This window comes from Ranitomeya variabilis, chromosome 7 (genome assembly GCF_051348905.1).
Source record: "Ranitomeya variabilis isolate aRanVar5 chromosome 7, aRanVar5.hap1, whole genome shotgun sequence".
In the NCBI taxonomy this organism is placed as follows: domain Eukaryota; kingdom Metazoa; phylum Chordata; class Amphibia; order Anura; family Dendrobatidae; genus Ranitomeya; species Ranitomeya variabilis.
The window spans coordinates 236,289,347-236,314,294 of NC_135238.1; the positions used below are offsets into that span (position 1 = coordinate 236,289,347).

At 49.2% G+C, this 24,948-nt stretch overlaps 1 protein-coding gene across 5 annotated transcripts in view; it reads right to left on the reverse strand.

Moving 5' to 3' along the window:
- Positions 1-2,328: 2,328 nt before the first annotated feature.
- XRCC5 (X-ray repair cross complementing 5) overlaps positions 2,329-24,948 on the reverse strand; it is a 64,523-nt gene continuing 41,903 nt past the window's right edge. For all 5 annotated transcript variants that reach the window (XM_077273240.1, XM_077273237.1, XM_077273236.1 and 2 more), the window contains 12 exons: positions 24,245-24,307; positions 23,327-23,464; positions 22,519-22,609; positions 22,301-22,428; positions 19,291-19,487; positions 10,693-10,777; positions 7,965-8,034; positions 7,196-7,305; positions 7,016-7,112; positions 5,863-5,930; positions 5,511-5,582; positions 2,329-2,900 (listed from right to left, as the gene is read on the reverse strand). In XM_077273240.1, coding sequence (XP_077129355.1) covers positions 2,886-2,900; positions 5,511-5,582; positions 5,863-5,930; positions 7,016-7,112; positions 7,196-7,305; positions 7,965-8,034; positions 10,693-10,777; positions 19,291-19,487; positions 22,301-22,428; positions 22,519-22,609; positions 23,327-23,464; positions 24,245-24,307 — 1,134 coding nt within the window. In that variant the 3' untranslated portion in view covers positions 2,329-2,885. The remainder of the gene's footprint in view (positions 2,901-5,510; positions 5,583-5,862; positions 5,931-7,015; positions 7,113-7,195; positions 7,306-7,964; positions 8,035-10,692; positions 10,778-19,290; positions 19,488-22,300; positions 22,429-22,518; positions 22,610-23,326; positions 23,465-24,244; positions 24,308-24,948) is intronic.

Here is a 24,948-nt window from a genome sequence, read left to right on the forward strand (position 1 = left end):
CGGCCTCCTGGTCTCACAATGCTTCTGGATGAGGCCGTGAATTAAGACGAGCGATTTGTGGCGCTGCACAGAACTGATTGGGATTCTGCGGCACTCGCTAACAGTAATCAAATCTGCCTGAATTGGCGCAGTAATTATTCTGGGTTTTGTCTGTGTTTATGCTGATAATTGGCTACGGAAATGATTCTTTTCATCCAATGTTCACGTCTCTGCAAAAAGCAAATGATTACAAGTGACCTGATCGGCCCAATTACACGCAGCGCACAAAGACGGCGCCGCAGTCACACAATATGCGAGGAAAGTAACATGTCTATAATTACCAGCACCTCGCACTCCAAGTCCAGTAATCCGGCATCCAATAATCTGGAATCACTGCAAAACCGGAAACAGGAGCAACAATGCTGAATCTAATCCTCTCCTGTGTGATACTGACTGCTGAGCCGTGTATCTAATCCTCTCCTGTGTGATACTGACTGCTGAGCCGTGTATCTAATCCTCTCCTGTGTGATACTGACTGCTGAGTTGTGTATCTAATCCTATCCTGTGATACTGACTGCTGAGTTGTGTATCTAATCCTATCCTGTGATACTGACTGCTGAGTTGTGTATCTAATCCTATCCTGTGTGACACTGTCTGCTGAGCCGTGTATATAATCCTATCCTGTGTGATACCGTCTGCTGAGCCATGTATCTAATCCTATCCTGTGTGATACCGTCTGCTGAGCCGTGTATCTAATCCTATCCTGTGTGATACCGTCTGCTGAGCCGTGTATATAATCCTATCCTGTGTGATACTGTCTGCTGAGCTGTGTATCTAATCCCATCCTGTGTGACACTGTCTGCTGAGCTGTGTATCTAATCCTCTCCTGTGTGATACTGTCTGCTGAGCCGTGTATCTAATCCTATCCTGTGTTATACTGACTGCTGAGCCGTGTATCTAATCCTATCCTGTGTGATAGTCTGCTGAGCCGTGTATCTAATCCTATCCTGTGTGATAGTCTGCTGAGCCGTGTATCTAATCCTCTCCTGTGTGATACTGTCTGCTGAGCCGTGTATCTAATCCTATCCTGTGTGATACTGTCTGCTGAGCCGAGTATCTAATCCTATCCTGTCTGATACTGTCTGCTGAGCTGTGTATCTAATCCTATCCTGTGTGATACTGTCTGTTGAGCCGTGTATCTAATCCTCTCCTGTGTGATACTGTCTGCTGAGCCGAGTATCTAATCCTCTCCTGTGTGATACTGTCTGCTGAGCTGTGTATCTAATCCTATCCTGTGTGATACTGTCTGTTGAGCCGTGTATCTAATCCTATCCTTTGTGACATTGTTGAATGTATCTAAACCCATGGTGTGTGATAATGCTCATGTGTGCCTGGTGATGGCATCTTACCATCCGTGCAGCGCTCTCTCGCCTCCCTCTCATTGCTCTTTTCTCCGCAAATCAATCAGCAGCAGCTCATCCCTGTAATTGCACCAGCAGGGCCCAATCCTCTCCGTATAATCGCTGTTGCCGCCGTCCAGGGCCCGGTCCTCGCCGTATGGTCGATGTCGCCATCCAGGGCCCGGTCCTCGCCGTATGGTCGATGTCGCCGTCCAGGGCCCGGTCCTCGCCCTATGGTCGATGCCGCCGTCCAGGGCCCGGTCCTCGCCGTATGGTCGATGCCGCCGTCCAGGGCCCGGTCCTCGCCGTATGGTCGATGCCGCCGTCCAGGGCCCGGTCCTCGCCGTATGGTCGATGCCGCCGACCAGGGCCCGGTCCTCGCCGTATGGTCGATGCCGCCGACCAGGGCCCGGTCCTCTCCGTATGGTCGATGCCGCCGACCAGGGCCCGGTCCTCTCCGTATGGTCGATGTCGCCAACCAGGGCCCGGTCCTCTCCGTATGGTCGATGCCGCCGACCAGGGCCCGGTCCTCTCCGTATGGTCGATGTCGCCGACCAGGGCCCGGTCCTCTCCGTATGGTCGATGCCGCCGACCAGGGCCCGGTCCTCTCCGTATGGTCGATGCCGCCGACCAGGGCCCGGGTCCTCCCCGTATGGTCGATGCCGCCGACCAAGGCTCGGTTCTTCCTGTATGGTCGATGCCGCCGACCAAGGCCCGGTCCTCTCCGTATGGTCGATGCTGCCGACCAGGGCCCGGTCCTCCCCGTATGGTCGATGCCGCCGACCAAGGCCCGGTTCTTCCCGTATGGTCGATGCCGCCGACCAAGGCCCGGTCCTCTCCGTATGGTCGATGCTGCCGACCAGGGCCCGGCCCTCTCTGTATGGTCGATGCCGCGTGCATTGTCTGACCCCACAACTGATCAGCGCGGCGGTCCCAAAAGAGAAGAGGCTAGAGTCTGAAATTTATTATATCTCTTTACAGTACAAAAATCAAGATATTAAGGAAAAGGCAAAAAGTAGAAACCAAACAAGTCTCTGGGGCGAGTGCATTATAGACACAAGTGTGCGCCTCCTCCATGGCCGTCACCTCCCTCAATCTCCCCCATAGTGCATATTCCTGTGATTCCTGCTCCCGTGTCCTGAGATAGCTGATCCAGAGCTGCAATCACAATTCTGCTAGCAGAAACGTCAGATCTATGAACCTTGTCAGACACAAAGCGCAGATGCTTAACGGCCGCTGGAGCGTAATATATAGTATAAGAGAAAAGTGCTGGAATGTACAGTAAGGGGGTCTGTGAGGTGAGACGTAGCCCCAAAGTACCATCACCAGCACTGCGAGGAAAAAGGCAAATCAAGGTGTACGAAATTATTAGCATTTATCAGTTCCATCACATGTCCGCAGCCAACGATCTCCAACCATCCAGAAATCAGCAAGATCCAAAGAAGAAAAGGAAGAATGTAAACACGGAAGATCCGGAGCGTTGTCTGATGTCCCATAATGTGTCTGTTATATCATATCCAACTGCAGAAAGAAAGAAGCCGTAATATAGAATATACCCCACAGAACCGATCCAGAGCTAAAGCCCGTATTATACTCCAGAGCTGCACTCACTATTCTGCTGGTGCAGTCACTGTGTACATACATTACATTACTGTTCCTGAGTGACATCCTGTATTATACCCCAGAGCTGCACTCACTATTCTGCTGGTGCAGTCACTGTGTACACACATTACATTACTGATCCTGAGTTACATCCTGTATTATACCCCAGAGCTGCACTCACTATTCTGCTGGTGCAGTCACTGTGTACATACATTACATTACTGATCCTGAGTTACATCCTGTATTATACTCCAGAGCTGCACTCACTATTCTGCTGGTGCAGTCACTGTGTACATACATTACATTACTGATCCTGAGTTACACCCTGTATTATACTCCAGAGCTGCACTCACTATTCTGCTGGTGCAGTCACTGTGTACATACATTACATTACTGATCCCGAGTTACCTCCTGTATTATACTCCAGAGCTGCACTCACTATTCTGCTGGTGCAGTCACTGTGTACATACATTACATTACTGATCCTGAGTCACATCCTGTATTATACTCCAGAGCTGCACTCACTATTCTGCTGGTGCAGTCACTGTGTACATACATTACATTACTGATCCTGAGTTACATCCTGTATTATACCCCAGAGCTGCACTCACTATTCTGCTGGTGCAGTCACTGTGTACATACATTACATTACTGATCCTGAGTCACATCCTGTATTATACTCCAGAGCTGCACTCACTATTCTGCTGGTGCAGTCACTGTGTACATACATTACATTACTGATCCTGAGTTACATCCTGTATTATACTCCAGAGCTGCACTCACTATTCTGCTGGTGCAGTCACTGTGTACATACATTACATTACTGATCCTGAGTTACATCCTGTATTATACCCCAGAGCTGCACTCACTATTCTGCTGGTGCAGTCACTGTGTACATACATTACATTACTGATCCTGAGTTACCTCCTGTATTATACTCCAGAGCTGCACTCACTATTCTGCTGGTGGAGTCACTGTGTACATACATTACATTACTGATCCTGAGTTACATCCTGTATTATACCCCAGAGCTGCACTCACTATTCTGCTGCTGCAGTCACTGTGTACATACATTACATTACTGATCCTGAGTTACATCCTGTATTATACCCCAGAGCTGCACTCACTATTCTGCTGGTGCAGTCACTGTGTACATACATTACATTACTGATCCTGTTACATCCTGTATTATACCCCAGAGCTGCACTCACTATTCTGCTGGTGCAGTCACTGTGTACATACATTACATTACTGATCCTGAGTTATATCCTGTATTATACTCCAGAGCTGCACTCACTATTCTGCTGGTGCAGTCACTGTGTACATACATTACATTACTGATCCTGAGTTACATCCTGTATTATAGCCCAGAGCTGCACTCACTATTCTGCTGGAGCAGTCACTGTGTACATACATTACATTACTGATCCTGAGTTATATCCTGTATTATACCCCAGAGCTGCACTCACTATTCTGCTGGTGCAGTCACTGTGTACATACATTACATTACTGATCCTGAGTTACATCCTGTATTATACCCCAGAGCTGCACTCACTATTCTGCTGGTGCAGTCACTGTGTACATACATTACATCCTGTATTATACCCCAGTGCTGCATTGCCGAAAAATTGTTAAAGAAACAAAACAGATCTGTCACCAGTTTTCACTACACAACATAAATACAAAATTATATAGATCTTTTAGACATGATGAGGCTGGTGTACTTACTGAGAATACTGTGGCTGTAAATTCCAGATATAAAGAGGAGCATTTCGAGTCAAACTAAAAAAAAAACATCCACTGCTTAGGATAGGTCATTAAAATCTGATTGTGGCGGGGTCTGGGACCCCCGCAGATCAGCGGTTACCGGAAGTACTTGTAGTGGCCGCCCCAGGTTACTGTACAAGTCAATAGGAGGCAGATGTGCAGCCACAAGCCCCGGCCACTACAAGCGGACAGAGCAATTCCACAAGTAGGTACCTCAGTCCGGTGGCCGCCGCTGGCACTGAGAACAGCTGATCGGCGATAGTGCCAGGTGCCTGGACCCCGGGCGGTCAGACTTTGGTGAAGTGTAGGCCATCCATGTAAAAGTAGTGGACACCATCGTTAATTCAAGTATACATCAGGGAACCGTTTATAGAGGATCACACAGCCATTCTCACATGGATTTTCACAGTAAGTACATCAGTTTCATCAAGTCTGCATTTTTTTTACGTCGTGTATAGTTTTGAATTGTGGCGACAGATTCTCTTTAAGTGATTCCAGACTTGATTTCACTGCAGAAAACGCTTCAGCTATTTAGTCACTGAATGAAAACAAAGTTTTAATTCACTGACAGCAAGAAGGAATTTCGGGAAAATAATGCAGAATTCAACAGGTATGAAAGTTATTTCTGCAAACACGAGGCTGCACGTCGGAATCTTTTATTTCCAGATTATTGGCTCTTTTTGCCTGCAGTTACTGACCATATGGATGTTCGCGACTCATCTGCACGCTCTAATCTGCGCGCTGTCCACCTGTATATCTTACCAGATCGTCCACGTCTCCGCCCTCCTCCATCACAGACTTGTCCTCCTTGATCTCCTCACTTGGAGCCAAAAACTGCATGAAAGATGAAGATGTGATTAAAGGGGCGGTTATTAGACGGTGCAGCAGGTGAAGGGTTAAATCTGACAGCAGAGGATAGGAAGGAAAAGCGAGAACTCTGCAACCTTAGGTTCCCCTCCCCCCACACATACTGCCATTCTTGTAACAGAGGCGGTCATCTTATGGAAGGGGGGATTGCTGACCAGACTGGCCGATAAATGTGAGGTTGGGGGTACAGGCGCTGTATCAGGGCGATGGTGGACACCCGGGCAACCTCAGATTAGGAATCCGGTACCTGTTGGGCCTCGTCAGGAGTCACTGCGCTGCCTGCAGACTCTTTACTGGTTATAAGGGAAATTCCATCTGGAAAACAAAGATGATGACAAACATTATGGGACGCCGGACCACCGCTAACTGCAGGGACCCCAATAACAGGACACATTCGATCTGATACGACCAAGCACCATCATCTCGCCGGAGCAGCAAATACTACAGCCTCAAGGGGCGTTGTGTAAGAGAAAGAAAAGAGAATGCACGTATGGCTGCACTAAAAGACCGACTAAAATAAAAATCACTTTTTTTATACAAAATACATTTTAAAACTTCAATATTTACAAATAAAACCCCCATAAAGTGACACATTCTGTATCCACATGACTACAATTCCCTGGAGAATTCATCGGGTTGTTTGGTGAGAAATGAGAACCGTAAGAAATAAAAAATAAAAAAAATCTTTTATTTATAAATGTAGAAAACAAAGTATAAATCACAAGATCATTTATTTGTAGGATAAAGTTAAGGCTATCCAGCCGATTTTTTTGGATAAAATTTAGCAAAAAACTATTTGTAGGATTCAATAAAACAGAACATTCCCAAAACTATAGGAAACATTAAAAAATATAAAACGTGAGAGTTTTCCCTACAAGTTTCTCACAATCTCAGTCCTTACTCATGAGGACTTCGTCCGAGCCAAGGACTCGCTGGCTCCTTCAATGTTTGGGCGAGCTGGATAGGTTTCTTAATTATTTGTACCCCAAAACAGAGCTAACAATTGTGCTCCATAAAACTGAGCATCACACAACTGCGTCAATGAAAAAAAAAAAGCTGTAGCAGCAAAAATGCAGAGAAAAATAACAGAAAATAATAAAACTGTGGTGGGTGATTACAGGGTCTCTTCTGATTGTCCATTGGTTACTCTAACTACTTCGTATCCCTTGTTGGCGAATGTGAACTCTCTTGGTCACATCTGTCCAATATGTCTCACTACTGAGGGGCTGCTGCAATGTGTCGGCAACACCCGGAGGTTGATACAATGTATCAGTGCAGGGTTGAGCAGAAGTTTTGAAAATGTCCAGTTTGGAACACAGATTAAAGTGGACGATCCCAATAAATAATCCACAGATCTATAACACCTAGGGTACGCCGTGCTACAGACACAAATCACCCACCTTGTACCACGATTTCCCAGAATTCTCTGAAAACGCTGCTCGCCGTCCTCTCCTTCAAAGACTGAAGGAAGTCATTGAAATCTGGGGCGTGAGACATCTGCGGGGCATAAGAGACGTAAAGAATGAGCACATCTACAGATCACTGCTAGAAAAGAGCCGGTAACAGAGAGTATTGCCGACCCGAACTGCTTCTTCTCTAAAACACTTAATGCAGCTCATGCTCTTCATGTAATACTGCAACTGTTTGATGTCCAGGAATTCGTAGATCCGATTCACCAGCTGTTTACTTACTGAAAGGAAAGGAAGAAGGATGAGAGATGTTGGGGGTAGTAGTAGGCAGGCAATTCACGATAATGAGCAGCAATTAAAAATAGCTCTGGAGTATAAAACTGGATGGAATGTATGTACACAGTGACTGTACCAGCAGAATAGTGAGTGCAGCTCTGGGGTATAATACAGGAGGTAACTCAGGATCAGTAATGTAATGTATGTACACAGTAACTGTACCAGCAGAATAGTGAGTGCAGCTCTGGAGTATAATACAGGATGTAACTCAGGATCAGTAATATAATGTATGTACACAGTGACTGCACCAGCAGAATAGTGAGTGCAGCTCTGGGGTATAATGCAGGATGTAACTCAGGATCAGTAATGTAATGTATGTACACAGTGACTACACCAGCAGAATAGTGAGTGCAGCTCTGGAGTATAATACAGGCTGTAACTCAGGATCAGTAATGTAATGTATGTACACAGTGACTGCACCAGAAGTACAGCAATGTATATACAGGCTGTATAAACTTTTGGAGTGACCAGTTGTTGGATTTTCTGAAGAGGTTACTGGACACAGACTAAATTAATAAATGTACAAAGCTGTGTGACCGGTATTATTTTGGGGCTCGGGGGGACATTTAACAATCTTAGAAATCACAAATATCTATGAACTTACAGTCCTGGAAGTTTGCGTTCTTCTGTCTGACCAACACACGGAAGTCATTAGTTGGGTTCACACTTCCCACCTGGAATAAGGCGACAGGGTGGTAGCAGTGGTCACAGCACAGTATATACATGGATACATTGTATATCTGTAGTTACACCAGGGCTGTCCAGGACAGTGGGCGGCTGGTGAAGCATCCTATGGAACCGGGGTCTTACGGACGGTGTCTTCCTTCTCAGCAGTCATTAGTGTCATTATAACATCGGCCCAATGACAAGTCCCCGTTCTGAGCGTCGGCCGCTGTGATGAGCATCTATGTCCCTGTATACCCCACATATCGCCAGACCTGTGTGACCCAGCGCTTCGCGGCACTCAATCACTGTGACAAGAGTCTGGCAGGATCGGCAGCGCCATTAATCCCGGCTGTCAGCGGGCACAGATCTGCACCACGGGACCCTGCACACAATCTGGGATCCCACACTAGATGTCACTGACCGCTATTTACACTGATACATTGCACCAAACCCATCAGCTGTGTGACAAGCAATAGATCTAACAACAGTTTCATGAAAACATTGTATCAGTTCTTCATTATACCACCGCTTGCTGCCAGTGAATGAAGACAACCGTATTCCAATAGGCTGCAAGTATGTGCGGACCTCAGTGCATTCACAGCTGCAGGGCTTGTAGCAATGTATGGCTGTAAATTACACAGATCAGTGTCAGCGCAGGTCAGGATGGGTGTTTATACTTATGTAAAATCAGTTCACTGACAGCAAGCAGAGATGTTGTACCATGGATAATGGAGATATGGAACATTTGAGAGTTACGGAACTTTACTGTACAAGGATGAAGCTTCCTTTACAGGAGCGTGGACGACCCTTTAAGGCTACAGGTGCACATTGCCAGGCGCCTCAATGGGATTTCCACATGTAAGTTATTTAGGGGTCTCAGCATTTCGGCAGCACGAATGACGCCCCCTACAGCAGCCCCACAGACAGGAAATCTGGATGTGCCATCTACTCAGTGCGGAAATCCACCCACTGATCAGACGCCGTCTCTGTCCAGCATCACCCGGGGCCAAACCGGACGCCGTCTGATCTGTGCGCAGGAAACACTGCACGGATGAAGGTGAGAATCAGCAGGAGCAAGGAAGGACATCCATTATATTAGAGAGCTGCACTACGAGGGGTATATAATGAGGATGCCCCCTCCCCATAATCCCACCGCACACGGAGATGTCATTCACAACGGACAGGCTGCCACATTCAGCACCTGCATTCTGCAGTCCTCACCGGAAAGGCATCACAGGGGATGTAACCAACACTGACCAATACATCCCCAAAACTACGGTGTGGGCACATTTCCTAATCTTATCTGACAGCTCCTGGCTTCATGGGTGGAGCCACGCGGCCCTGTCCTCTTCACGGGTGGAGCCACGCGGCCCTGTCCTCTTCATGGGTGGAGACTCGCTGTCCTGTCCTCTTCATGGGTGGAGCCACGCTGCCCTGTCCTCTTCATGGGTGGAGCCATGCAGCCCTGTCCTCTTCATGGGTGGAGCCACGCGGCCCCGTCCTCTTCACGGGTGGAGACTCGCTGCCCTGTCCTCTTCATGGGTGGAGCCATGCAGCCCTGTCCTCTTCATGGGTGGAGCCACGCCGAGATCTCGTTGCCAACATCTCAATCTGAGCATGCACCACCCCCGGCGGTTATTTTCCCAGAGGCCACCGCATCACAGCAATGGATGTGCAGGGCCTCTGGGCTTTTAGAAAACGTCAGCAGAGTACCCGCACCTTTAGCACCGCCGAACCTGCCACACCAGTCTGGGATGGGAGTCATATCGCTGGAGCACCGAACAACCCCCTGTGACCACACTCCACCAGCGCTCAGATCCCCCCGATAAGCTGAATTCGGACTGTACGATGGACCCCCATTTGACACATTTTTTTTTCCCTATTTTTCTTCTGAAAATTTGGGGTGCATCTTATAGTCTAAAAAATACGGTATACAGTGGGGAAATAAGTCTTTGATACACTCTCGATTTTGCAAGTTTTCCCACCTACAGAGAATGGAGAGATCTGTAATTTTATCGTAGGTACACTTCACCTGTGAGAGACTGAATCAAACAATAATTGAGTATTTGATCACTGACTAACCAGCAAGAATTCTGCCTCTCTGACCTGTTAGTTTTTTTGTAATAAACCTCCTACTCTGCACTCATTACCTGTATAAATTGCACCTGTCCAAACAATCCATCACACTCCAACCTCTCCACCATGGCCAAAACCTAAGAGCTGTCTAAGGACAATAGGGACAAAATTGTAGAGCTGCACAAGACTGGGATGGGCTACAGGACAATAGACAAGCAGCTTGGTGAGAAGGCCACAACTGCTGACACAATTATTAGAAAATGGAAGAAACACAAGATGACTGTCAGTCTTCCTCAGTCTGGGGCAACATGCATACATACGCCTCGTGGGGTAAGGTGATTCTGAGAAAGGTCCGGAATCAGCCCAGAACTACACGGGAGGACCTGGTCACTGACCTGAAGAGAGCTGGGACCACAGTCTCAAACATTACCGTTAGTAACACACTACACCATCAAGGATTACAATCATTCTGTACCAAATATTAATGTTTTTATATTGTATCAAATACTTATTTCATGCAAGTAAATTATGTACAAATCCTACAGTGTGATTGTCTGGAGTGTGTGTAATGTGCAGACGCTGGGGCTTACCGACGTGACGTTTGCATCTGCCACCTGGGAGACGCTGAAATCCTCGTCCTCGGTCTTCATTCTCTTGGACTCGGGCTCCTGGTTACTACAATAAATAACATTAATGATAAATGATTGCACTAACACTGCAGAGATGGATTCCTGAGAACAGAGCCTGTATACATTACAGTGACTGTGGGATACCCCTTACATTCCCCCACCCCGGGTGTCCCCCGTAGTATCACTTGTGCAGTGTCTTCTCCTCCACCTGTGGATCATTGATTACCCTGCAGCTGCCACATGATGCACAGGAATATGAGGTCGTCAGGCTCTTCCTGTGCTGCCCCCGTCTGGTGAGGGTGGGAGTTGCGCTCGCAGCACAGATCAGACAGGTCAAGCTTCCATTATTGTGCTCCAGAGCAGAAATCAATAATTTGCAATCAGCTAATCAGAAGACTTGTCAGGAGCCGGGGCTGTAATCAAACAGTGGAAAGCTGCAAATGAGGAATCCAGCCTGCAGCCTAATAGACGAGTCTGGCCTCGGCAGCAGCGCGGCATTAACCCCTCAGCCGCTGGCAGTGTGTATGGCTGGGACGCGCCTCACCCGCTTATTACTGTGGCTTCTCATCTGGTTGAGATGGACGTCACCGAGATTAACAAAGGAGACTGAGAAAGAGACGGCGCAGCAGTAACACGAGCGCCAGACGCATGGAATCGGCCCGTGACGTTCACCCAAGTGGCGTCTAATTATACGCCCCGGGCAGCAGCGCCGCTCACGCTGTCAAGCGCCTGGAAAGTCATCTGCAGATGACAAAGAAGCAACATGGAGTACGGCTTACATACCATGCATCTGCAGTAACGGGGCCATTAACGAGCACCCACCTAACCCCGATCATAAAGGCAGCAGAGGTCGGAACCTGGCGCTCCGTTCTGCAAAATCCCCCTTAATGTAAGGTGTTCACACTTTTTCTGTAATGTGTGAACAGGACACAGAGAACCCCTCATCTGGACACGGAGCACCCACATACTCCAGTCTAATGTCTGCCTGACCGGGCACGTTACCATACAGTGAGTGGCAGCAGCGCTGCGGCCACCTGTCAATCACCCTCAGGACATAAATCACAGCGGCATCAGGATTTTATTTACCTGCTAAACACTGAGCAATAACAGGGAGTTTTCCACTGGCGCTTTATTTCCCGCCGCTGTGCAATCGCTTGTTTTTAGAGGCTCAGACCGTAGCTTATACTGCTGCTCTCTTGGGGTGAAAGTAATCACTATTATCCTTTCTTTACACAAAAATCCCTCTTTTCTTTTCTTTCATACTCACCGTAAAATCCTTTTCTCCGAGCCAATCATTGGGGGACACAGACCGTGGGGTGTTATGCTGCTTGCCACTAGGAGGACACTAAGTGATACAAAGAAAGTTAGCTCCTCCCCTGCAGTATACACCCTCCTGCTGGCCCTCAGCTAACCAGTTCGGTGCAAAAAGCAGTAGGAGATCAGTAACAACATATTAGCTTACAGCATGTCATATTATATATGAGAGTATAGCATATCGGATTATAAAAACAAGCATAAGCCAATACCAGGGTGGGAGCTGTGTCCCCCAATGATTGGCTCGGAGAAAAGGATTTTACGGTGAGTACACAAAAATCCCTCTTTCTCCTTCGCCTCATTGGGGGACACAGACCGTGGGACGTACCAAAGCAGTCCCTGGGTGGGGACAACGTCAGATCAGGCCCTGTGTAACTGCTACTTACAAGTGCGCCACCGTGGCCTGCAGAGTCCGCCTGCCCAGAGTCACATCTGTGGAAGTCTGGGAATTATAATGCTTCAAGAATGCATGCGGACTGGACGAATCCGCAAGCTTGCAGGCGTGTCTTGTCGACGCCTGGTGCCTAAAACCCACGATAGACAGGGAGATAGGCTGTCATCTAACACGGAAGGACTCCTGGATGGTGAAAGGAATACACCAGGCTAAAAGGCCGATGAAGACGGCCAAACCCTTCCTGTAAACGTCAGAAAGCCTTCCTCTTGCCGTTAGGAAACCCAAGATACAGTGTCCAACCTTCGGAAGGACGCCGTCCTCAAGACGTACCTACTCAAAGCACTCGCTTCGTTCGGAATATGGGGAACTCATTCCATTTTGTGGACTGGTGCCAAAAGAGATGAGGGAAGAACTATACCCTCATGACAGTAGTAATACAATACCACCTTGGTAACTAGGGACGGGGAAGGCCTGAGGACAACCTTGCCTTGAAGGAAATAAGGGAAAAAAGTCTGAAAAGACCCGTTAGCACCGAAGACTCGTCAGGATGAGGATATCGCCGAGAAAAAAGGGGGCGACCTTCCCTAATAGAATAGATCCCAATGATCTAACGGTATGCAATAGGGAAAAACTACATGTGAAAACATCCTGCGAGGTGGTCCCTACTTGCAGTTTTGTTGCAGAAAGACAGAAAGCTATCAGCTCCGCAAGCGAACTGACGTGGTCAGTGCGGATTTCCGAGGATCACTGGGGCCCTTTCTGCTTCTGAAAAGCTTTCGGAAGTGGAAACTGGTACCACGGAATAACCGGAGCATGCAGTGCGATGGCTCTTGGATCTCGAGGCCGAACAACAAACTCGAGTACACAGGCGATCAGTCAGGACGCCATCCGAACTACAACTGTAGAGCTCCAGTGAAGGCGGGTCTGATGGAAGACTTCCAGGTGAAGTTCCCACTCACTTGAGGTGAAACCCTGACAGCTAAATATGTTCGCAGCCCAGAGTTCTACTCCTGGGACATGTACTGCCAAGATCACCGAGTGATAGATCTCGGCCCATGTGAGGTACCTTGGCCATGGTGCTTGAACGTGGGTACTCGCTAGATGATTGACGTATGACAGCCGTGGCGTTGTCCGTCCAATTGATATCGGATGGGTTGACCCGCCATAAGGTAGTGGACCTACTATAGGACTACCTTTGAGATCTCCAGAGCAATGATCGGGAGAAGAGGACTGGCATTGGAAGTTACTAGTAACCATGGAACCGGGAGAAAAAACCCTGGATGAAGAAGGAGCTCAGAGACTATCATCTGAAAGGCTGCTTGACTTGCTGAAAACTAACGGAGCGAAGGAAACTGCTTCCATTGTCGTCTCCGTTTTTTTTTTTTTTTGAACCCTCCCAGCAAATCGAATGAAATGAGGGGATGAGTGAGCAAGAGCGCGAGCTCCCTGTTGAAAAACCATGACCTTGTCTGGAGGGAAATTTACCATCCTTCTGGAAGAGTACCGGATCATCCTCAAAAAGGATATCTGCTGGGCTGGAAATGAGAAGTTGTCTAAGTCTAGCCACCAGCCCAGGGGAGAGGGTATCACAAGTGATATAGACGACTTAGCGTAGTCCTGCAAGGGCGGGTAAACAGTCGGCCAAACAGGGCAGGACGGCCACGCCTCTAGGTGCAAGATGACTGCCGCCATGACCCTTGCGAACACTCTGGGTGCGGTAGCAAGGCCGAAGGACAAGGTCGTGACTTAAATGCTGTTCACGAATGGAAAAGCAAAGGAATTTTTGAAGAGGTTAGGCATCCCGAATGTCGATGGATGCCAGAAACTGCACCTTTTTTGTTGAAGTAATGGCTGAGCGGAGGAACTCCATTCGAAGAAGAAGAACCTTGTGAAAAAATTGTTAGAAGTTTGAGGTCCGGGATCGGTCCTACTTCTCGTTCCCCTTTTAGGAACCAAGATCCCTTAGATCTGGACTGTCCTGGACAACCCTTTCACTGTTGGTCGGGGCTGTAGGAACGTACGATCCTTCGTTAGTCTCCCGCTCAAAAATTTGATTGACCAGCTGAACTGTCTTCAGGAAAGGGGTACTGGTGTGAATCAAGGTAGTTAAGGTCTCCAGGCAGGAGACCGTTGCTCTAGCAATCCATGCGGCGGCTAGGGAGGGTAGAGGGCTGGACCCGTAGCCGCAAAACGGAACAAACCAGATGTGCTATTTGACAGATCGTGGCATTTTTAATTGAGGACATATCGGGCAGGGATACTGGTAGGTAAACCACAGGAGATTGTACCCGGTTAATCTGCCGAGTGGCAGAATGCGCCGCTGCTTCCAGCAGGTCATTGCAGAGTTAAAAATTAGGAGCCTCGATCCACCATCCTCTTAACAGGGAAGTGGAGAGGGAACATTCGCCTTCTTGCATCTTCTGTTAAATAGTGGTGATGCAGAGGGGGGTGCTCAGACGCCCGAAAAAGGGTGCCTCTGTACATCCACAGAGTTCAGGTCTCCGGGTGGACAGGACAGGTTGTCTGGCGTTAGGCCTGGATGCAGAAAAGGATACCTGGAACCGACCTTCATGTGCCCGTCTGTTGATGGTGTGGGGAGACCGGCGCCCTTTAAAGTGCCTGTCACCCTTAAAAATCAGACCAGGCATAGCGTCCCACGTAGAGGCTTCTATCCAGTGAATCGCATATCCGGACTGGATGGCAAAAGCTCTATGAGGGAGTTTAGACTGAGGGAACTAGTAACACTGGGATAAACTTCAGCGGAAGAGGGCTCCTCATTTATGACCAGTTTCGGATTGGTCATGTGCCTTTAAGACCAGGGTATACTGGTCGTGTGCCTTTAAGACCAGGGAATACCGGTCGTGTGCCTTTAAGACCAGGAAATACTGGTCCCGTGCCTTTAAGACCCGGGAATTCTGGTCACGCGCCTTTAAGACCAGGGAATACTGGTCACGCGCCTTTAAAGGGAACCTGTCACCACGTTTTTGGAAGATGGGATAAAAATAGCGTTAAATAGGGGCAGAGGTGGGCGTTACATTAGTGTGTGTGTTATGCGTTTATTACCCACCTAAGTTGCCGAAATAACTTTGCAAAGTCTCCGTTTTCGCCTGTCAATCAGGCTGGTCAGGTCGCATGGGCGTTGTCTTCCCCCAGATTTGGCGTAGTTTTCCGTTGGTGGCGTAGTGGTGTGCGCATGCCCAAAGTCCGGAATCCTCTTCCAGGGGATTTAAAATAGCGCGGTGTTCGTTATTGCATTGGTGATCGGTGGGCGCGGCCATCTTCCTTTGGCCGCGCGTGCGCAGAAGCGGCGCTCTGCTGGCCGCGGCTTCAGGAAAATGGCCGCCGCGATATCCATCTGCGCACGCGCGGCATCCCGCGGCCATTTTCCTGAAGCCGCGGCCAGCAGAGCGCCGCTTCTGCGCACGCGCGGCCAAGGAAGATGGCCGCGCCCACCGATCACCAATGCAATAACGAACACCGCGCTATTTTAAATCCCCTGGAAGAGGATTCCGGACTTTGGGCATGCGCACACCACTACGCCACCAACGGAAAACTACGCCAAATCTGGGTGAAGACACCACGCCCATGTGACCTGACCAGCCTGATTGACAGGCGAAAACGGAGACTTTGCAAAGTTATTTCGGCAACTTAGGTGGGTAATAAACGCATAACAAACACACTAATGTAACGCCCACCTCTGCCCCTATTTAACGCTATTTTTATCCCATCTTCCAAAAACGTGGTGACAGGTTCCCTTTAAGACCAGGGAATACTGGTCACGCGCCTTTAAGACCAGGGAATACTGGTCACGTGCCTTTAAGACCAGGGAATACTGGTCACGTGCCCTTAAGACCAGGGAATACTGGTCACGTGCCCTTAAGACCAGGGAATACTGGTCACGTGCCCTTAAGACCAGGGAATACTGGTCACGTACCCTTAAGACCAGGGAATACTGGTCACGTACCCTTAAGACCAGGGAATACTGGTCACGTGCCCTTAAGACCAGGGAATACTGGTCACGTGCCTTTAAGACCAGGGAATACTGGTCACGTGCCTTTAAGACCAGGGAATACTGGTCACGTGCCTTTAAGACCAGGGAATACTGGTCACGTGCCTTTAAGACCAGAGAATACTGGTCACGTGCCTTTAAGACCAGAGAATACTGGTCACGTGCCTTTAAGACCAGGAATACTGGTCATGCGGGTGTAGGTAAAATCTCGCAGCGAGCAAGAAGCGCCAATTCAGGGGGCGGAGCCACAGGCACAACGTGGGCGGAGCCTCGAGACTTCCATGAATAGGCCCAAGCCGGGGCGTAAATTTCTGCAGCCGGCGCCAGCGTAGAAGTGAGGGGTGGTCATGCCCGTTGCTCTAGAAAATTGAGTGCTTTCGTGCCAGGCGAAAAACGCCAGAAAAAAAGGCAGAGCAGCCTTAAGGTGCCACAGTGCGCTTCTGGGGTGCGGCCTACACATCGGCCGAAGCCGGGAGCTAAATTTTGTAGCCGGCTGGAGCGTTACCTCAAGGAGGTGGGCCACCGGGAAGCCTGAGACTGCCTGTGAATATCCCGCTGCAGAAGCCCATCGCTGCCAGGATCCACTCACCAACGGTGCGCGTCCCGGCATGGAGCCGCCGCGGATGTCGGGTATTGCAGCGTGGATGGGCGTTACCTCAGGTGCAGAGATAGAGGGATAAACCTCAATCCATCATCCCTTTTGTTAGGGAGGTGGAGAGGAACCGTCCGCCTCCTTGTGCCATCCGGAGGGGGGCTTCTGTACATCCACGAAGTTCAGCCCATCGGGACCGTGAAGGCACCTTCGCCCCTGAAGGGGATTTCAACTGCGGCCTAGTCCGGCTGAAAAAGCCGGGGACTAAATTTATGGAGCCTGCCGGTGGAGCGCGTCGGCGGGCCGCGCGCCGAATGATTGCCGCTGGCGTACCGGCCAGTGGCACCCCCAGGACCGCATCTTCCATGCAGGCAGCGTGAGGAAGAATGGCCCCCGAGAACTGCAGGGCGCCTCTCGTCCCAGACGAGAAGCGCCGATATAGGGGGCGGGGTTACGGCCGTGGGAGGGATCGGCCCACTGCGGCCTACTCCTGCTGAAAAAGCCGGGGACTAAATTTCCAGCCTGCCTGGCGATGCGTGGCGGCCGCAACGGGGCGACGCTAACCGCCGCAGTTCCCCGACCGCCGGCGCCTCTCTCCAGGGACTCTGCCGCAAGTACTGCCGGCGCCTGCCCCATAGAGGCCACTGCGGCCTACTCCGGCTGAAAAGCCGGGGACTAAATTTCTGGCCTGCCCGGCGGTGTGCGGCGGCGTGGCCGCAAAGCGATCCGGAGCGCAGGAGGGGAACTCCTGATGTACTCACAGTCCGGTAATGCAGGTCCCCCTGTCCCTGCGCGCTCCATCCATCCTGTCATCCTCTTCTGTAATCCCTTTTGTGCAACGCCATGTGATGTGGGCCTTGTATGTGGGGCCCCTGGAGAGGAACATTAGAGCAGGCTCCAAGTACTCGCCGTCTTGCAGGGGGAAGGGAGATCGGGACCAAAGATGGAGACCCGTCGCCCCAGTAAAAATTGGCGTGCTCCAGCGTCGCAGGAGAGGGACGGGGAGGTATACTCGCCGTGCTCGCCTGTTGCTGGTTCGGGGGAGAGCGGGCCCTATAAAAGGGATCCGTCGCCCCCTTCACTCCGTTGAATAAAAAATAAAAATTTACAGAAAAATAAAAATTAAAATAAGAAAGTTGGGGTCTGAAAACAGACCCAAGTGCCTCCTACAGACACTAAGCAAGAACTGGTTAGCTGAGGGCCAGCAGGAGGGTGGATACTGCAGGGGAGGAGCCGAGAGCCAGCAGGAGGGTGTATACTGCAGGGGAGGAGCTGGGAGCCAGCAGGAGGGTGTATACTGCAGGGGAGGAGCAGAGCCAGCAGGAGGGTGTATACTGCAGGGGAGGGGCTGAGAGCCAGCAGGAGGGTGTATACTGCAGGGGAGGAGCTGAGAGCCAGCAGGAGGGTGTACACTGCAGGGGAGGAGCTGAGAGCCAGCAGCAGGGTGTATACTGCAGGGGAGGAGCTGAGAGCCAGCAGGAGGGTGTATACTGCAGGGGAGGAGCTGAGAGGCGGCAGGAGGGTGTATACTGCAGGGGAGGAGCTGAGAGCCGGCAGGAGGGAGCATACTGCAGGGGAGGAGCTGAGAGCCAGCAGGAGGGTGGATACTGCAGGGGAGGAGCTGAGAGCCAGCAGGAGGGTGTATACTGCAGGGGAGGAGCTGAGGGCCAGCAGCAGGGTGTATACTGCAGGGGAGGAGCCGAGAGCCAGCAGGAGGGTGTACACTGCAGGGGAGGAGCCGAGAGCCAGCAGGAGGGTGTATACTGCAGGGGAGGAGCTAACTTTCTTTGTATCACTTAGTGTCCTCCTAGTGGCAAGCAGCATAACACCCCACGGTCTGTGTCCCCCAATGAGGCATAGGAGAAATTCTATTTGTTGCACTTCACAATGACGTAAAAAAAAGTTACCTTTATGTAACCAGTCGTCACGACTGTAGAGGAACCAAATTCCAAAATATATTTTATGGTAAATGTAACAAATGATCGTTTTAATTGATAAAACAAATGTATTATCTTAATTTTCTTTTAGGGGAGGACTTTTTCCCTGTGATTTTTTGAACCCCGAGCAGACCTGGAACAGCCATGACGGCTTCTGTGCCAGGCTACTACACTGAGGAGCATGTAACTCAGCCGAGGTGATGAAAGTGTTAACTGACTGTGATAGACGCAAGAAGAAAGGACTCTGCACAGATGTAAGAAGCAGATGTAAGACGTGGAGGGCACCCCGGTACACGAGAGCTGCGGGACGTACCTATCTAGGAAGACGTGCTGGGCCGTCACCTGCTCCTTCTTCTTGCTGGACTCCTGTAAGGGGAAGCAGCTCTTCACCTTCTCCAGTGCAGCCTGACACTGGGTCTTCACCTCTGCCGGGGTCTGCAGCAAGTCCAGGAGGCGCTGCTCAATGTCCGGGAGGGGGTCATCAGGGTGCAAGGCCTTGTGCTGTAGGCACTGTCATATACAAGGGACACAGGTAAGTGCTGACGGCACGGTGGAGGCGACCACATCTGGGACCACGCCGCCATTACACCTTCCCGTGCAGCAGTGATGTAGTGGATCAGTCATGGCTCTGTCAGCAGATCTGCCAGGTGATGTAGTGGATCAGTCAGGGCTATGTCAGCAGATCTGCCAGGTGATGTAGTGGATCAGTCAGGGATACGTCAGCAGATCTGCCAGGTGATGTAGTGGATCAGTCAGGGCTTCTGTCAGCAGATCTGCCAGGTGATGTAGTGGATCAGTCAGGGCTTCTGTCAGCAGATCTGCCAGGTGATGTAGTGGATCAGTCAGGGCTATGTCAGAAGATCTGCCAGGTTATGTAGTGGATCAGTCAGGGATACGTCAGCAGATCTGCCAGGTGATGTAGTGGATCAGTCAGGGCTTCTGTCAGCAGATCTGCCAGGTGATGTAGTGGATCAGTCAGGGCTATGTCAGCAGATCTGCCAGGTGATGTAGTGGATCAGTCAGGGCTATGTCAGAAGATCTGCCAGGTTATGTAGTGGATCAGTCAGGGATACGTCAGCAGATCTGCCAGGTGATGTAGTGGATCAGTCAGGGCTTCTGTCAGCAGATCTGCCAGGTGATGTAGTGGATCAGTCATGGCTCTGTCAGCAGATCTGCCAGGTGATGTAGTGGATCAGTCAGGGCTATGTCAGCAGATCTGCCAGGTGATGTAGTGGATCAGTCAGGGCTTCTGTCAGCAGATCTGCCAGGTGATGTAGTGGATCAGTCAGGGCTATGTCAGCAGATCTGCCAGGTGATGTAGTGGATCAGTCAGGGCTATGTCAGAAGATCTGCCAGGTTATGTAGTGGATCAGTCAGGGATACGTCAGCAGATCTGCCAGATGATGTAGTGGATCAGTCAGGGCTTCTGTCAGCAGATCTGCCAGGTGATGTAGTGGATCAGTCATGGCTCTGTCAGCAGATCTGCCAGGTGATGTAGTGGATCAGTCAGGGCTATGTCAGCAGATCTGCCAGGTGATGTAGTGGATCAGTCAGGGATACGTCAGCAGATCTGCCAGGTGATGTAGTGGATCAGTCAGGGCTTCTGTCAGCAGATCTGCCAGGTGATGTAGTGGATCAGTCAGGGCTTCTGTCAGCAGATCTGCCAGGTGATGTAGTGGATCAGTCAGGGCTATGTCAGAAGATCTGCCAGGTTATGTAGTGGATCAGTCAGGGATACGTCAGCAGATCTGCCAGGTGATGTAGTGGATCAGTCAGGGCTTCTGTCAGCAGATCTGCCAGGTGATGTAGTGGATCAGTCAGGGCTATGTCAGCAGATCTGCCAGGTGATGTAGTGGATCAGTCAGGGATACGTCAGCAGATCTGCCAGGTGATGTAGTGGATCAGTCAGGGCTATGTCAGAAGATCTGCCAGGTTATGTAGTGGATCAGTCAGGGATACGTCAGCAGATCTGCCAGGTGATGTAGTGGATCAGTCAGGGCTTCTGTCAGCAGATCTGTCAGGTGATGTAGTGGATCAGTCAGGGCTATGTCAGCAGATCTGCCAGGTGATGTAGTGGATCAGTCAGGGATACGTCAGCAGATCTGCCAGGTGATGTAGTGGATCAGTCAGGGCTATGTCAGAAGATCTGCCAGGTTATGTAATGGATCAGTCAGGGCTTCTGTCAGCAGATCTGCCAGGTGATGTAGTGGATCAGTCAGGACTCAGTCAGCAGATCTGCCAGGTGATGTAGTGGATCAGTCAGGGCTCAGTCAGCAGGTCTGCCACCAGGGAGCCAGGAAAGCAGAGTGATGATGTGCAAGGTGTATCGGCCATCATAAGAATGGAAACCCAGGTTCCCCAGACACAGGACATTATATACAGGGATCGTCGTGTCATGACTCCATCATCACAGGTGAGCGGACACGGTGGGTTCAGACTTCGAGGGCTCAGTCATGAAGACTCGTGGTGACCTAGAAGAAGCGCTCAGACGCGGATTCATCACTAATGTCATAAATTAGTCCATAGTGAAGGTGTCCAGGAGCAGCGAAGCGACTGCAGCTCTCACCAAAATGACCTATCCACTAACTAGAATTTAGTATTTATGAAATAGGGCACCAGATCTGTCATGTGTCTCATTACTGGAGGAAAGAGAATTAAAGCACAAATATGAGAGTTGAACAAAAGATTCCCAGGAACCGTGGCCATGTTGTTAGTCCGTAGCCAGCAAGCCAGAGCCCCATGCACCTCCTTACACAGGGCCTACTAATCATAGAGATGCCTAGAAAACCAGCACATAACAAGAAGTTCAAAGAGCTCAGATCCAATGGCCACAAAACACTGACATGGCCACTGGTGCAAGGTCCTGCAAATCTATTTGTTTAACTCTTATGCATGTTGCAAGGCTCCAAACAGTGAGCTCCCCCTAGAAGTGGCTGTATAAATCTGTATGTAGTGAGCTCCCCATAGTGGTGGCTGTATAAATCTGTATGTAGTGAGCTCCCCATAGTGGTGGCTGTATAAATCTGTATGTAGTGAGCTCCCCATAGTGGTGGCTGTATAAATCTGTATGTAGTGATCTCCCTCTAGTGGTGGCTGTATAAATCTGTATGTAGTGAGCTCCCCATAGTGGTGGCTGTATAAATCTGTATGTAGTGAGCTCCCCATAGTGGTGGCTGTATAAATCTGTATGTAGTGATCTCCCTCTAGTGGTGGCTGTATAAATCTGTATGTAGTGAGCTCCCCCTAGTGGTGGCTGTATAATTTTGAACACAGGAAGCTCAGGATGAACAAGTGTACAAGTCTCTTTCTGAAAGAGCGTTTACCTGGAACAATCTTTGGAACTGGGGATTTGGAATTTTGCTTGGTTTGAATAAATCTTCAATCCCTTCATCATCTTCATGAACTAAACTCATGCTGTCAATCAGAGAGTCCACAGCGGTGAGCTGAGCATCTGGAACAAAAAGAAAGTTTAGTGTTGGGAGGAAAGCGTAACAAACAACCACAGTCATACAGAGACATCTGGAGGTAAGGAACGCTCTACCTGTGGGCCGGAACTTATTATTATTGCTGAGCGATGGAAAGAGATACTGACGAAGGTCTTCCATGTACGGCAGCTGCACATATATCAGACACTGTAAGCAGAGGAGAAATCTGTAACAATGTACCAGCACTGGGATAGTATCAACCACATATACACAACCCCAAAATATCTACATAATAGTGTATCCAGAGCTGCACTCACTATTCTGCTGGTGCAGTCACTGTGTACATACATTACATTACTGATCCTGAGTTACATCCTGTATTATACTCCAGAGCTGCACTCACTATTCTGCTGGTGCAGTCACTGTGTACATACATTACATTACTGATCTGGAGTTACATCCTGTATTATACCCCAGAGCTGCACTCACTATTCTGCTGGTGCAGTCACTGTGTACATAGATTACATTACTGATCCTGAGTTACATCCTGTATTATACTCAAGAGCTGCACTCACTATTCTGCTGGTGCAGTCACTGTGTACATACATTACATTACTGATCTGGAGTTACATCCTGTATTATACCCCAGAGCTGCACTCACTATTCTGCTGGTGCAGTCACTGTGTACATACATTACATTACTGATCCTGAGTTACATCCTGTATTATACCCCAGAGCTGCACTCACTATTCTGCTGGTGCAGTTACTGTGTACATACATTACATTACTGATCCGGAGTTACATCCTGTATTATACCCCAGAGCTGCACTCCCCGGTTTATCTATATGTGTGCAGCAGTTTTTCTCCCACAATGCACTGCACATGACACTATTATTGTTTGTCACCCTGTTACATAGTAATCACCTCGTATTTCTCCTTGATGAGTGGAAATGCCACTCCGACCTGGGGATTACACCGCCTATCGTAGGCGTACCGCACCACAGCGACCATTTCCATGTCATGAAGTGCGCGGATCAATGCGGACAGCGCAATGGTGGCGGCCTAAGGAACAGAACCAGGAAACACATGAGGCCGATGCCGTGCGGGGGATCCAGCAGGAACATTTGTACATTATTTGTGGATCTGCTGCCGACATGAAAGGAGAAGGATCTAAAGGACGGATTGTACATATATTTTAAATATTCAGAAACTTTGTAAAAAAAAAAAAAAAAATTAAGTGTATATGTCGCCATTCGCTGTCACCCGCAGCTTGTTGTTCAGGCGATGCAGCTGAGCGAGGGTTGTGGGGGGAGGTTTGTTTTCGTGGTGAGCAGACATTTTGCACAGATACCATTGTGGGGATAATTTGCTTTTTTAATCACTTTTATTGCATTTTTTTGTTGTTGCTAAATAAATTAAAAAATCAACAATTCTGTCATTACAATGTTTTTCTTTGTATCGATGATTGTAAAAGTTACTTCATTTTAGGTTTTGAGACATTGGGCTTTTATGGCTGCGGCGGCACCAGATGTGGTTATTTGTTACATTATTTTATGTTCAGATTTCAACACACAGCGGCACAAAGATGGTGGCGACGGGGTCTTCAGTAGACTCCAGCTGCCATGGTAAACCCATTGGTGGGAGAGGGGGACAGGCTACGGGATTGTGAACAACAAGTGGAACCACTTAAATACTTGGCTGCAGCATGTAAATGGTTAACAGCAGTCATCAGAGCTCGCTGAGCCGGAATCTGCTCCATACACCCGTAGCACATGGACACACGGCGTCGGGAAGAGTTAATGAGATCAGTTATCAGCTCCTGTTAAATCTACTGGCACTTACTTCATCATCACTGGGGGCAAAGACCCTCAGAACCTGATTGCCCAGAAAATGCGTCCTCTCGATCTGAAACCAGACACAGGTCACCATGAAAAAGAGCACACAGGGAACTGAATCCTACATGCTCCAGTCACATCCAGAGCTGCATCTAGAATTATGCTGGTAACCTCTAAGGCTGCAAGATGTCACATCTTACTGCATATTCAGGTTCTGCATGGTGCGTGCTCTGCTGACATGCTCCGCTGATGTGCTCTGCTCTGCACACGATGCATTGCACCCAGTACAGTGTTAGGCTGGTTTCACACTTGCGTTTTGATCTGCAGCGTTTTAGCGCTAAAAAAACGCATGCGTTTTTTTCTCTATACTTAATATTAAAAACGCATGCTTTTTTTAGCGTGCGTTTTGACGCGTGCGTTCATTTGCAGAAATGCAACATGTAGTAATTTCTAGCGGCGTTTTTTTGCCACAAAAAAACGCATGCGTTTATTCGCAGCAAAAAAATGCATTGCTGTCTATGTAAACGCATGCGTTTTTAAGCACATGCGTTTGTTTGCGTTAAAAACGCATGCGTTTTTTCAGAAAAACACAAGAAAAAAACAAGAAAACCCCAACCCTAACCACAAGAAAAAACAAGAAAACCCTAACCCTAGGGTTACTAGGGATCCTAACCCTAACCCTAAGGTTAGGATCCCTAGGGTTAGGGTTAG